General features: G+C 40.7%; 1 protein-coding gene across 1 annotated transcript in view; it reads left to right on the top strand.

Moving 5' to 3' along the window:
* Positions 1 to 14416, top strand: part of zmym4.1 (zinc finger MYM-type containing 4, tandem duplicate 1) — a 91934-nt gene that overhangs the window by 18632 nt on the left and 58886 nt on the right. The window contains exons 10-16 of the mRNA XM_056298026.1: positions 7460 to 7610; positions 8000 to 8115; positions 10011 to 10193; positions 11857 to 12007; positions 12781 to 12953; positions 13176 to 13323; positions 14224 to 14343. Coding sequence (XP_056154001.1) covers positions 7460 to 7610; positions 8000 to 8115; positions 10011 to 10193; positions 11857 to 12007; positions 12781 to 12953; positions 13176 to 13323; positions 14224 to 14343 — 1042 coding nt within the window. The remainder of the gene's footprint in view (positions 1 to 7459; positions 7611 to 7999; positions 8116 to 10010; positions 10194 to 11856; positions 12008 to 12780; positions 12954 to 13175; positions 13324 to 14223; positions 14344 to 14416) is intronic.

The raw sequence follows: 14416 nt of genomic DNA, 5'->3' as shown, positions 1-14416 counted from the left end.
AATTGAGATATTTCCAACCTGTATCATATTTTTATATATGCAACCTGCTGTATCATGATGATTGATAACTAGTTGAATGTTTCCCTGGCTCCCTTGCTAATAATTGTCTTTTGTTCATTGATTTCTGCTAAAACTGAACAATTCAGAGAAGAAATACACAATAATCAGTTTTTTTGGTGTATTTTTAGATGGCAAAAAATTGAGTGTTGAAGATGTGTTGAAGATGATTATGGATGGGAATTCAAGTGACATGGAGCAGTTAGAGGAAGGTGATGATGAAGAATGGACTCCTACTGCAGTGTGTACTGAGGTAAACTCAGATAGTAGTGATGAGGAGGACTTACAAGATGAAAGCGTGGACCAGACAAGTGCAGAAGTCGAGGACCCAACACTAACACAGGACACAACAACAAAGCAGTCGGCAAGAGGCAGAGTGAAAAGGAAAGAGTATCAGTGGAAGAAGAAAAAGTTTGAACCTCCATATGTTGAATTTGATGAATGTGTTGAGGAAGACTCAGAAGACAGGCTTGACTGGACACCATATATGTATTTCAAAGATTTTGTGACTGACAAAATGCTACAGGAAATTGCAGAACAAACAAACCTGTACAGTGTGCAGAAAGAAGGAAAGTCAGTGAACACAACTTCTAAAGAAATTGAGCAAATCCTGGGTATGTACATGCACATGGGGTTAGTACAGATGCCCAATGTACGAGCCTATTGGGAGATGGAGACAAAGCACTCCGCAGTTTGTGATGTGATGTGTCGAGATCGATTCCTGAAATTGCTGACACTGATTCACTTTCAGGACAACCTCAATGTGTCTGATGATGCAAAGAAAGATAAACTTTGGAAACTCAGGCCATGGTTACAAAAACTATGCGAACAATTTCTTTGCATACCTCCTGAAGAATGTCACGCTGTTGACGAAATCATGGTGCCTTTCAAGGGAAAATCACATCTACGCGTCTACATGCCAGCAAAACCTCACAAGTGGGGGGTTCAAGATGTGGGGACGTGCAGGACAAAGTGGTTTTCTTTATGACTTTGACATTTGCCAAGGGGCAGAAAATCCAGACCAAGTGAAATCTGATGTTGGTGCTACTGGAGACGTTGTCCTGAAAATGACCTCAACCCTTCCAGCAGGAAAAAATCACAAGGTTTTTGCAGACAACTACTTTACATCAGTTCTATTGGTGGAGCACTTGAAAGAAAGAGGAATCTACTACATAGGCACAGTCCGAATGAACAGAGTAAAAAACTGCAACATGATGGATGAGAAAGATTTGAAGAAAAAGGGAAGAGGGTCTCAGGATTTCAGAGTAAACCAGGACAACACCATCATTTTGAGATGGTATGACAACAAAGCTGTGAACCTGCTTTCTTCTTTTGTCAGCATCGAACCACCGGGCAATGTGAAGCGTTGGGATCGAAAATCCAAAACCCACATAATGGTTCCCAGACCAGCCATCGTTGACTCCTCATGGGAGGAGTTGACCTTCTTGATATGCTATCTGCACTTTACAAATTCAGCTTCAGATCGCGAAGATGGTATATGTACATTTGGTGGCACACTGTCACAGTGGCAGTAATCAATGCATGGAACCTCTACAGAAGAGACCAGAAGAAATTGAAGCCCAGGCAGAAACCCATGCCCCTGCGAAGTTTTCAAGCTGCTGTTGGCACCTCTATCACAAGCGCAGGAAAGGGCAAAATCAAGTGTGGCAGACCACTATCCTCTCCAGAAGCAGGAGGAACACCTCCCCCCGGCAAAAGGCCAGCCTCTAGTGTGCCCCCTGATGTGAAAAAGGATGGCATTGATCATTTTCCAGCATGGGAAACCCGACAAAGATACAAGCACTGCACAGGCAATCACTTCACCCATGTCTATTGTGAGAAATGTAAGGTCCATCTTTGCCTGAAAAAGGACAGAAACTGTTTTCAGGCCTACCACAATGCAAAATAAAGAGGTTGTGAACCAAAAAATGAACCGAACTAAGTGAAAAGTTCCTCTTCCACCATGCCGGTTCCACTGATGGGTTTGTCATTGCTGTGTGATAGCTTAATTTCAGCAGATAGAGAATATGTATGACGTTGTTGTGCAATATGGAAAAAATGTTCTTTTGTATGTTTGAAATTACTTGAGAAGAATTTTAAAGGAAACTCAAAAGTTGAATGGGTTAAAAATGTTGTGTTTTATATGTTTTTGTTTGTTTAAGATAAACAAACTGTGAGCAATAAATTGCACAAAAATGCCAGATGTAGCAAAAATGATACAAATTAAAACTCATATATATATACACTACCGTTCAAAAGTTTGGGATCACCCAAACAATTTTGTGTTTTCCATGAAAAGTCACACTTATTCACCACCATATGTTGTGAAATGAATAGAAAATAGAGTCAAGACATTGACAAGGTTAGAAATAATGATTTGTATTTGAAATAAGATTTTTTTTACATCAAACTTTGCTTTCGTCAAAGAATCCTGCATTTGCAGCAATGACAGCATTGCAGACCTTTGGCATTCTAGCTGTTAATTTGTTGAGGTAATCTGGAGAAATTGCACCCCACGCTTCCAGAAGCAGCTCCCACAAGTTGGATTGGTTGGATGGGCACTTCTTGCGTACCATACGGTCAAGCTGCTCCCACAACAGCTCAATGGGGTTCAGATCTGGTGACTGCGCTGGCCACTCCATTACCGATAGAATACCAGCTGCCTGCTTCTGCTCTAAATAGTTCTTGCACAATTTGGAGGTGTGTTTAGGGTCATTGTCCTGTTGTAGGATGAAATTGGCTCCAATCAAGCGCTGTCCACTGGGTATGGCATGGCGTTGCAAAATGGAGTGATAGCCTTCCTTATTCAGAATCCCTTTTACCCTGTACAAATCTCCCACCTTACCAGCACCAAAGCAACCCCAGACCATCACATTACCTCCACCATGCTTAACAGATGGCGTCAGGCATTCTTCCAGCATCTTTTCATTTGTTCTGCGTCTCACAAACGTTCTTCTTTGTGATCCAAACACCTCAAACTTGGATTCATCCGTCCACAACACCTTTTTCCAGTCTTCCTCTGTCCAATGTCTGTGTTCTTTTGCCCATCTTAATCTTTTTCTTTTATTGGTCAGTCTCAGATATGGCTTTTTCTTTGCCACTCTGCCCTGAAGCCCAGAATCCCGCAGCCGCCTCTTCACTGTAGATGTTGACACTGGTGTTTTGCGGGTACTATTTAATGAAGATGCCAGTTGGGGACCTGTGAGGCGTCTGTTTCTCAAACTAGAGACTCTAATGTACTTATCTTCTTGCTCAGTTGTGCAACGCGGCCTCCCACTTCTTTTTCTACTCTGGTTAGAGCCTGTTTGTGCTGTCCTCTGAAGGGAGTAGTACACACCGGTGTAGGAAATCTTCAATTTCTTAGCAATTTCTCGCATGGAATAGCCTTCATTTCTAAGAACAAGAATAGACTGTCGAGTTTCAGATGAAAGCTCTCTTTTTCTGGCCATTTTGAGCGTTTAATTGACCCCACAAATGTGATGCTCCAGAAACTCAATCTGCTCAAAGGAAGGTCAGTTTTGTAGCTTCTGTAACGAGCTAAACTGTTTTCAGATGTGTGAACATGATTGCACAAGGGTTTTCTAATCATCAATTAGCCTTCTGAGCCAATGAGCAAACACATTGTACCATTAGAACACTGGAGTGATAGTTGCTTGAAATGGGCCTCTATACACCTATGTAGATATTGCACCAAAAACCAGACATTTGCAGCTAGAATAGTCATTTACCACATTAGCAATGTATAGAGTGTATTTCTTTAAAGTTAAGACTAGTTTAAAGTTATCTTCATTGAAAAGTACAGTGCTTTTCCTTCAAAAATATGGACATTTCAATGTGATCCCAAACTTTTGAACGGTAGTATATATATATATATATACACACACACACACACTCACCGGCCACTTTATTAGGCACACCTGTCCAACTGCTCGTTAACGCAAATTTCTAATCAGCCAATCACATGGCAGCAACTCAATGCATTTAGGCACGTAGACATGGTCAAGACGATGTGCTGCAGTTCAAACCGAGCATCAGAATGGGGAAGAAAGGTGATTTAAGTGACTTTGAACGTGGCATGGTTGTTGGTGCCAGACGGGCTGGTCTGAGTATTTCAGAAACTGCTGACCTACTGGGATTTTCACGCACAACCATCTCTAGGGTTTACAGAGAATGGTCCGAAAAAGAGAATATCCAGTGAGCGGCAGTTCTGTGGGCGAAAATGCCTTGTTGATGCCAGAGGTCAGAGGAGAATGGCCAGACTGGTTCGAGCTGATAGAAAGGCAACAGTAACTCAAATAACCACTCATTACAACCGAGGTATGCAGAAGAGCATCTCTGAACGCACAACACGTCGAACCTTGAGGCAGATGGGCTACAGCAGCAGAAGACCACACCGGGTGCCACTCTTGTCAGCTAAGAACAGGAAACTAAGGCTACAATTCGCACAGACTCACCAAAATTGGACAGTAGAAGATTGGAAAAATGTTGCCTGGTCTGATGAGTCTCGATTTCTCTTGCGACATTCGGATGGTAGGGTCAGAATTTGGCGTCAACAACATGAAAGCATGGATCCATCCTGCCTTGTATAAACGGTTCAGGCTGGTGGTGGTGGTGTAATGGTGTGGGGGATATTTTCTTGGCACACTTTGGGCCCCTTAGTACCAATTGAGCATCGTGTCAACGCCACAGCCTACCTGAGTATTGTTGCTGACCATGTCCATCCCTTTATGACCACAGTGTTCCCCTCTTCTGATGGCTACTTCCAGCAGGATAACGCGCCATGTCATAAAGCTCGAATCATCTCAGACTGGTTTCTTGAACATGACAATGAGTTCACTGTACTCAAATGGCCTCCACAGTCACCAGATCTCAATCCAATAGAGCACCTTTGGGATGTGGTGGACCGGGAGATTCGCATCATGGATGTGCAGCCGACAAATCTGCAGCAACTGCGTGATGCTATCATGTCAATATGGACCAAACTCTCTGAGGAATGTTTCCAGTACCTTGTTGAATCTATGCCACGAAGGATTAAGGCAGTTCTGAAGGCAAAAGGGGGTCCAACCCGGTACTAGCAAGGTGTACCTAATAAAGTGGCCAGTGAGTGTATATACACACAAATGGATATTTAATTTTTTTTATTTTAGTTGTCAGAACGTTCAATAAACACCCCAGTTTCACAAAATTAGAATTTTCTGGCAATTATTTCATGGTTCAGGCTTTACAGGGATTATGCAAACAATTTGCATTTTACATGACTTTTAGATATGTTTTTGGTATTTTGCCATGTTTTTGATATATTTTCTATTATTATTTATTCATTTTTATAAATATTTCTGGTTTTATATATTGCTTATGTTCCATAAAAAAGATGTGTATCAATAAAATTGTATTTTATTTCAGTTTGATGTATCAAAATCTATAATTATTGTTGAAAATGCACTTTTACCATAGAAGGCCAGCTCAACCATTTGGTAGAGGCTCATAAAAATAAAACTTGTGTGGTCAGTTAAAAAAAAAAAAACATTGTTTGTTGTTATCTGTGCCCCAACTAACTAAAAAATGCAAAGAAATAATTTTTCCATTGCTTTTTTCTTGGTCCGGTCTTTAAAGGAATATTAGGGTGGGCTGGTAGAAATAATAGGTGGGCAGCTTGGGCGATAGGTATCCCAGAGGTTAGAGGGTGGACTAGTAGCCCGAAGGTATATCGGCAGAGCTGCACATAACTGGTGCGCAGGTGCGCATGCATGGTCAAAATAAATGATATGCAGTAGATAATACGAAAAGAGGCGCTTTTGCGTACCAACATTTTGGGGACACAATTACTGAAACAACAGGATTTTCTCCCTGTACCACCGGTAAGAAAGACATTATGACAAATGTGTCAATTTTAATTATCAGTTAATCGTGCAACTTTTAGCCTTCGTTCTTGATTAAGTGGATGTGTTTTTTTTTTTTCCAAGTTAGCAAGGTTAACTGTTAAACCTTGAGCTCCAGCAAATAGTTAGCTTACGTTACAACTAGCTTAAAACTAGAACGACCAGGATTTCACTCCTACCTAAAACGACCATGGGCCATCAAAATGACAGCCGGTTTTTAAACTCTATATTCTGTCAAGATAAATACCCAACTGAGATATTAATGCATTGCATATGTTAGTATGTCTGTTAGGAAACGACTGACACTAAAATTAACATTTTAACAACTATAATACTATTTTTAAATAATTTAAACTTCAGAGAGCCATGGTCGAACTTGAATAGCAAAATTGAAAAAGTGAAAATATTGCCTGAAAAACAAAACGGAAAACACATTGCTTGCTTGCTGTTTTCCATCGTGTCTGATGATGACCATCTTCTCCTGTTTGTGAGTCCTTTGGTGGCTGAGTAGTCCGATCCTGGATTGGAATATTCTTCATGTGGATAGCAGTAATATAAAGATCACAGGGTTCAAATCATGCATCATCCACTGTCCAATTGGTGTTTTATTGACAAACTGTATTGCAAGTATCAATCAGCAAATTTTTCCAACGTCAGAAGATATAAAAATTAAAACAAAACTCATCTTTTTTTTTTTTACCAAACGCTAATGAAATGTTCATTGGTTTATGTTTCCAGTTTTTTGTTGGCAAAAATTTATTTTGATTTGCTAATAGTCTTTATTGGTACTTTGATGGAACATTTTCACTTGTAGTTTTAATTAGTGCACACAACATTTCACCATTTTGGTGATGAGTTCGGTCACATGCTCCCTGGTTGCCATTTTTCGAGTTTTGTATGGAGCCATGGTTTAATTTTTAAGTTATTAGCTTGTTTTTGCCATGTAAAAACCTTGAAAAAACAGATATCATTGGTTATCGGTTTCATAAGCAAAATTAATACTGGCTCCAGTCAGTGTGGGTACTGTCGAGGTGCCCCTGACACGATTCTCAAGTGTACTGGAAAATCTGGAAATTTTTTTTTTCTCCGGTCATGGAAAAGACCTGAAAGATGATAAAATTGATCAAATGTCCTGGATATAATATGGAGGTCATGGAAAATTATAAAGTTGGATTATAAAATCATATTTTCATCCATAGATGGCATAGTTTTAGAGTAATTTGATCGATTTGTTGATAGTTAATACTGAATAATATGACCTTCTGTGAACAACAGTTGTCATTTATATCCAAGCAAAAGTCATGGAAAATATCTGAACTATCCTGTAAAATAATTTCCTTAACGGACTGGGAACACTGCCTTTAGCAAGATGCCAGGCATTTTCTTGATCCTGTATGAAGTATTTCCCATCTGGTCATCTGTCATGTGGTGCCCCAGAATAGGCTAAATTGATGAATATAACAAGCAGTTCTGCTGTCGTGACTTGTTTTCCCCTTTCTCTGCTGTTTCTTACCGCTGTGCAGAAAATCAATTCACCCCAACCTTGTGCCCTGTGTCGGGCTTCACGGACAGTTTCAGACATGATAGAAAACAAGGACGGTGAGGACAAGGTGGAGCTCTTCTGTAGCAGCAGCTGTGTGCTGGCACATAAGGTCCAGACTGCCCGTGCATCAGGTATTGACTAGTCGTTGGGTCAGGATAGTTTCTGTTTGCCTTAACACAGCTGATTGAACCTCATCTCACTTGTTTGATTGAAATGTACCTCATATTTATCATATTTAATTGCTAACCTTCTTTTCACCATATTTCAAAAGTGGAAATGTAGGCTTGTTTCTCACCTCCTTCCCTCATCAAATTAATAAGCATAAAAAGCAAAAATAGACTTAGAAGAGCCAAAGCAGTTGAAAATGAATTTCTCTACACCCAGATAAAGTTCATTTGTGCTCATGTGTCTTATGACTTCAGAAATATTAGTGATAAAATATTAGCAATTTAAAAGGGTCAAAAAGGCCAATTGTAAAAAATGATGTGATTAATAGTGATAATCCCCCTTATCTCTACAGGTGCTCCCATGGCTTGTGATAGCTGTGGAAAGACCACGGTACCAGCTTATCACCTGGCCATGTCAGATACCTCCATCAGAAACTTCTGCTCTTTGCCCTGTGTCGTAGCTTTCCAGGTAAAACAGCAAAACCCTGTTCACCTTTTTTTAATCATGTGATCTGTATCTACATATGTTATCTGGATTATGAACAATTTGATCACCACTCATACGTTTACACTAGGTATTTTGCGTTCTCGTTATTTGTATTGTGTACATATTGTGACCAAATCTAATTTTTCATGCATGCTTTGCAAAGAAAATTAATGGGATGATGGAAAGTCCCTTAGAATGGGTGGTCAAACAAAACCATATCAAAAATTGCCCTTGAAGGGGGTAGGGTAGGGCTGGACTTGATTATTACTATTTTTTTTTTTTTTTGCTAAATGTAGGCTATCAATAAAGGCAAACCGCAAAAATACATTTTGTTGGCACATTCTTGTACTATATTTATACTTTTTAATTGCACTGTTAAAATGTGGAAATATATACCGTCTCATGTTGGGTGCGTGACATCTCCCTCACTCACAGCAGTGATGCCACGCTTCAGTACACGTTGGCAGTTAAAGGGAAGACAAAATGCAGGAAGAGCTCAGCTGTGCTGCTGTAATTATAAATGCGCGGCTTTGTTCTATTTATTACAGTTGGTTCATTTATTTTTCATTCTTTACTGTGTCGGTAAAGATGATAATTGTATTTCTGAGTGATTTGTGCTTTCTTTGTCAGAAAAATTTTGGAGTATTACACTGTTAAGCCTACTGTTACAACTATCTCATTAAAAGTATTGTTGTTATAACAGAAATAAGCATGTTATGTATCTCTGACTCTTGTTAGGTTCAGGTTGTAAAATGTTATAGACTTAGGCTAATAGCTGATGGAATCTGGAACTGGAGTTGGCCCCGCCCACTGCTCCTAGTGTATAGGAAGGGTTAAATGCAGAGGACAAAATTCGTGAGTGCTGAGAAATGACAATAAATTCTAAAGAAATATAAATCTTTAATAAATATAAATCTAATCTTGAATTTATTGAAGCTAGTATGCTGTTTCTGCACTTCTGTTTCACAGTGCTTTGTCGGCGTTGTCTCAGATTAGGAGCCTATTATGAACATTTATGTAGGTCTGTAATTTATCCAAGATAAGAAAAAAAATTGTCACACACTTTTATTATGTCACAAGAAGTGCATAGATAGGACCTCATTCAACCAAATCCATTGGGATTACAAACATGCATCAAATAACCAAACCTTTTCGAAAAGGAAAAAAAATTATTAACAAATAACACAAACAACAATACTGTAGAATAACAGAATCCTTAACAATTGATGACTTTAATTAAATCGAAAGACACGTTTTGCATCGCTATGCTGTCCATCTCAGCCAAGAACAGAGAAATGTCTGGCTGAGTCCTTCCCGAGTCACACATACCCCGCCCCCAGCGCCGCCAAGGCTTCAAATATTGTGCTGTTGATTACAGCTGAAGCCCCAGAGCCCAAAAAATTGCATTTGGGACAGCCCTAGAAGTGGGTCATTTAACAGCTTGTGTCAAAAATGGCAAGTGTTCAGCTGCGATCACATTCGTCATCGCTGTGAATTTAAATACAACGACTGGTTTGCGTTGCAGGGAGTGGTTCATACCAAAGTTAGGTAAACCTGACTTAATGACAACCTTCAGAATCTGGGCAGTACTGTATCACTGATGCAACTACTTTGTATACATTGCTTTTGTATCTGGCTATTTCTGGTGGCGATCCAATCACAAGATGAGCCAGAACTTACTAATGAGAAGACGCCCATTTGTTTTGTCCAGGCAGGATGCAAATACTTACCTTACATTTATGTTGCAATTAAGAGGGACCGTCCCCTATTAATTTACTCTCTGTATTCTCTTATGTCATTAAACCAGATACCCTATCTATGAAAACATTTATTATTGTGTTGTCAGCTGTTAAGTTTTATGCTTCTCTTTGCCAAAGGAGAAGTTCAGTAAGACCCAGAAGAAGGTCAGCATCACCCCCAAGATCCCGATAGCTGCTGCCCCCATCCCATCCATCACCTCTAGATCCACACAATCTGATGCCCCCAAACCCAAGGGAAAACTGCAGTGCTTCCAGTGCTCTCAATTCATGACTGCTAAACCTGAAGTCATCCCTATCAAGGTAACCTGTGTGGCATTTGTTTGCCCTCTTATTTATTGTTCTCAAAAGTTCATTCACTTTTCACTACTTCCTTTTGAAAAAAAATCTTTATTATTTAGCTACTGAGGAATAAAAGCTGGAGGGTTGTGTCCGGGTAGTGTGGCGGTCTATTCCGTTGCCTACCAACACGGAGATCACGATTCGAATCCCCGTGTTACCTCCGGCTTGGTTGGGCGTCCCTACAGACACAATCGGCCATGTCTGCGGGTGTGAAGCCGGATGTGGGTATGTGTCCCGGTCGCTGCACTAGCGCCTCCTCTGGTCGATCGGGGCGCCTGTTCGGGGGGGAGGGGGAACTGGGGGGAATAGTGTGATCCTTTCATGCGCTACATCCCCCTGGCGAAACTCCTCATTTTCAGGTGAAAAGAAGTGGCTGGCGACTCCTCGGAGGAGACGTGGTAGTCTGAAGCCCTCCCTGGATTGTCAAAGGGGGTGGAGCAGCGACTGGGACATGTCGGAAGAGGGGGGTAATTGGCCGGATACAATTGGGGAGAAAAAGTGAGGGGGGGGGCTGGAGAAAGAGAAAGGGAGAAGTATTTGTAAGAGCTCTGGCAGGAGTTTGCTTTGAGGGCTTGGGGTAAATGTGTGGTTCAGAAACAAGGGACTTATCCACTTCAAAGGTTTAGGGTAACACGTGGTTCAGAAACAAGGGACGTAGCTACTTAGCAGTACTAACATACCCCTATCCCACCTACATGGGGCTGTTGCCAATGCTTTGCCAGAGAAACTTTTAATGAACTAGCTTGCTTTGTCACTGGTGTAAGAAACAAATGATTGTAACCAGATGGCGATGTTAACCAACTGTTGGTCTTACCATACTAAAAAAGATCTGACAGTGAGTATAAAGTATCTATTAATGAATTAGTTTTTGTGAAGTTTTTGGAGAAATTCAGCAACTATAAATAATGTTCAGTTATTGAAATATTGCCTTAAACACTCAGTAACCAGGGTATTGGAGTGCACAAACTGATCAGAAGTTGGCTTTTTATCTAAAACATTATTCCAATCACAACATCATCTGTTCATAATGGGGGATCATTCATTCACTGAAATGTTTATGACTTAACTCCAGCATTCTATTATCACCAGTGTTGTATACTTTTTATTAGTGACATCTTTTAAAATCAGAGTGGCAACGGACTGTTGAGTACATTTTGGTGACGTTGATTGGGCAATCAAAATTCACTTAACTATAGACTGGCGTTTAGCTCCTGAGGACATTACTGCGCCCCTAACCCACATCGTCACAGGCTCTTTGTTTCCAAAGGTAAAAAGGGCCAGAATGGAGCCAATTTTGCTTACCAAGAACCAGCATTTTTGCACTACAATGCTTGGAATGGTTCAAGATTCAGTTCAGGAGTTTGCATCTGCCCTGTGTCGGTTGAAAAGGGGATACGGTAGAAGAACTTGATTTGCGACTGGATGGTCCTTTGTTCAAAGCACTGGATTGGCTCTATCCCCCCCCCAGCACCCACTGACAAATAACCTTTGGTCAAGATGCTTAGTCACCTAATCACACCAGTGAACAAGGTGGCTGAATTAAGTCTGCTGAATTACACTGGAGGCTTTATATATATGTGTGTGCGCGTGTTCGTGTGTATGTGTGTATGTTCTGTACCTCTAGAACAAGGTGGTGTTCGTCTGTGACTCGGCCTGTTCTGAAGAGTATAGGAAGGCCAACCTGGTAATGGCTGTGTGTGAATACTGTAAATTGGAAAAGGTCACCAAACAATTCAAGAGGATCAACCAAAAAGACTATTACTTTTGCAGTGACGGTAAGAAGGCCGACACAAAAGGACCAATGTAGGGTTAATTGAAGGTTGTCTGCAATCAGTTGTTCTGTCAAATTTCATTTATAAAGTCAATTTCTTGCTCATCAGTGCAATGCACTTTTTGGGGGGGGGGCATTACCAATATGTTGTATAAGATAGAGCATGTGGGTATAGAAGGTGAACCCAAATCCTAGTCGGTATCAAGTGTATTTATGTATTTAATATTGGCCACTGGTATTTGGTATTTCAATGTATTATGAGTGTGCTTATGGGTATTATTGGGGAACTTGATGTTTACCTTGGCTGGGTGAAGGGAGGGGGAGTTGGGGTTGGCTTTGTATGTCTCTGATTTGAAGAATAATTTGTAATTTTGGACGGATTTTGGTCCCATTGGATCGTGATCATAGGCCAGGACTGGTTATTAAAGGGGAAATTGGCTGATGAAAGCATTAGGGAAACAGTTTTATGGAGTAGTATAAGTAAAATGGTACTAAAGGAATATGAATAAGTTAATAATTTATATAACTGAAGAAATTACTCAACTAAAAATCTTGGAACTTGACTAAACTGTACCTAGGAAACTTATACCCAGTTTCACACTAAAAAGAATGACAAATATTTCTGTCAACAAACATCCTGTTGAACATAGAAGAAGAATCTTCAGTCCAGGCACAAGGAGATTATGGCATCACTACGTACTGTGAGGTAGACCCTGAGTGTTGAATGTGTTTGTGGGGATACATTAGATTTATTCTCTTGTTTCTTTCCCCTCCCAGGCTGTGGCCTGCTTCATAAACATGACCTGGATAAGAAGTGGAAGAAATACTGCCACAGCTGTGCCTACTGCCTCTCCATCTCTGAGCGGAGGGTAACGGGTTACTACGGTGATACACTCGAGGAATTCTGCTCTGAGGACTGCAGGTCCAAGTACACCATTCTCCTGTGCCAGGTAGGAGTTGTGGTTATTAAAAAAATGAGGATAGTGATATTGTTGATAATGTTACTACTGCAAACAATATGGGCAGTATTGTTATAACATTCATTACAAAGCTAAATTCAGATGGCTTATGTGTTTAGCTCTTCAAAGGGTACACTGAGAATTTGCAGCTGTGGGCAGAGATAGGCTAGTTTCCTTTGCTGCCTCCGTGTATGACCTATTGCTGTGTCTCAGGTTGCGAAGTGTGATAGCTGTGGTCACCAGGGGAAACTGGTAGAGACCCTCTCCTTGCCAGGGGAGGTCAAACGCTTCTGTGACATGCAGTGTCTGCTAAACTTCTGTAGCAACAAGGCTTTAACTCAGGGCCAGGTATTCGCAAAGGGTATGTATTTTTGTTTTTATTATACTGTATTTGTCTGGTTTACTAATTTTTCCGTTCAAGTTGATTTAATTACCATTTTTCATGTCTTTCGTAGCTTTTCTTTTTTAAGTGCACTATCTAAGCCTCTTTTGAGACATTCAAAAAACTGCACGCTCCAAATCTATTGGCAGCGATGACTCAAAAAGAACAGACATTTTTTTTCTTATGTTTCTATTTAATTTTAATTAATGTGATTTTATTTCTTCGCTTGCGAATTACTTGTTTGAGGACCGCCACTGCAGTGGGTGGCAATGACTCCAAGAAGTATTGCATGAATTGAAATACCTTGTACCTTTTCTTAACGGGCACAGGTGCCCAGCAGTTAGCGCTGTTGTCTCACAGCAAGAAGGTCCTGGTTTGAACCCCGGGGTTGTCCAACCTTGGGGGTAATCCCAGGTTGTCCTCTGTGTGGAGTTTGCTTGTTCTCCCCATGTCTGCGGTGGGTTTTCTCCGGGTGCTCCGATTTCCCCCACCATCAAAAGAAACATGCATGTTAGGGTTTATACTCCTGCCTGTGCCCCTGACCAAGACATTGGGAAAAGAACTGGAGTTGGTCCCCGAGTGCAGCATGAAGGCAGCAGCCTGCTGCTCCTAGCTACACAGATCACAGCTAGGATGGGTTAATTTTCAGTAACTGCATTTCCCCAAGGGGATTAATAAAGGAAACTTTAAACTTTATTTAAAGAGGCAATGTGTCAATTGATGCATTTTAAGAAAATAGGGTTATTTCAAACCATGTAAACCCTTTAACTGAAACATTGCCATTAATAGGTTACTCCCAAATTTGAGTATTGGTATCCAAATAATATACTCATGTTTTTGATTTTTCCTTTCTCTTTCTATCTCTGTTCTTTGCCTCAGCTGTTACATCCCCTAGCCCTGCAGGCATTGCAGAGGCTACCCCGATCATTGCTGATGTTGTCTCACTTGCTAGCACTCTTACTGAGCAGCCCAATGATTCCAACAACACAGCCCTGCAAGGTATTTTGCATAGCCACGCACACACAAACACATTGACAGTTGCACAAATGATCGTGTGACAAAGGTTGTACCC

Source organism: Lampris incognitus, chromosome 18 (genome assembly GCF_029633865.1).
Source record: "Lampris incognitus isolate fLamInc1 chromosome 18, fLamInc1.hap2, whole genome shotgun sequence".
In the NCBI taxonomy this organism is placed as follows: Eukaryota; Metazoa; Chordata; class Actinopteri; order Lampriformes; family Lampridae; genus Lampris; species Lampris incognitus.
The sequence above is the reverse complement of the archived record's forward strand: the minus strand, read 5'-3'. Positions and strand labels throughout refer to the sequence as shown.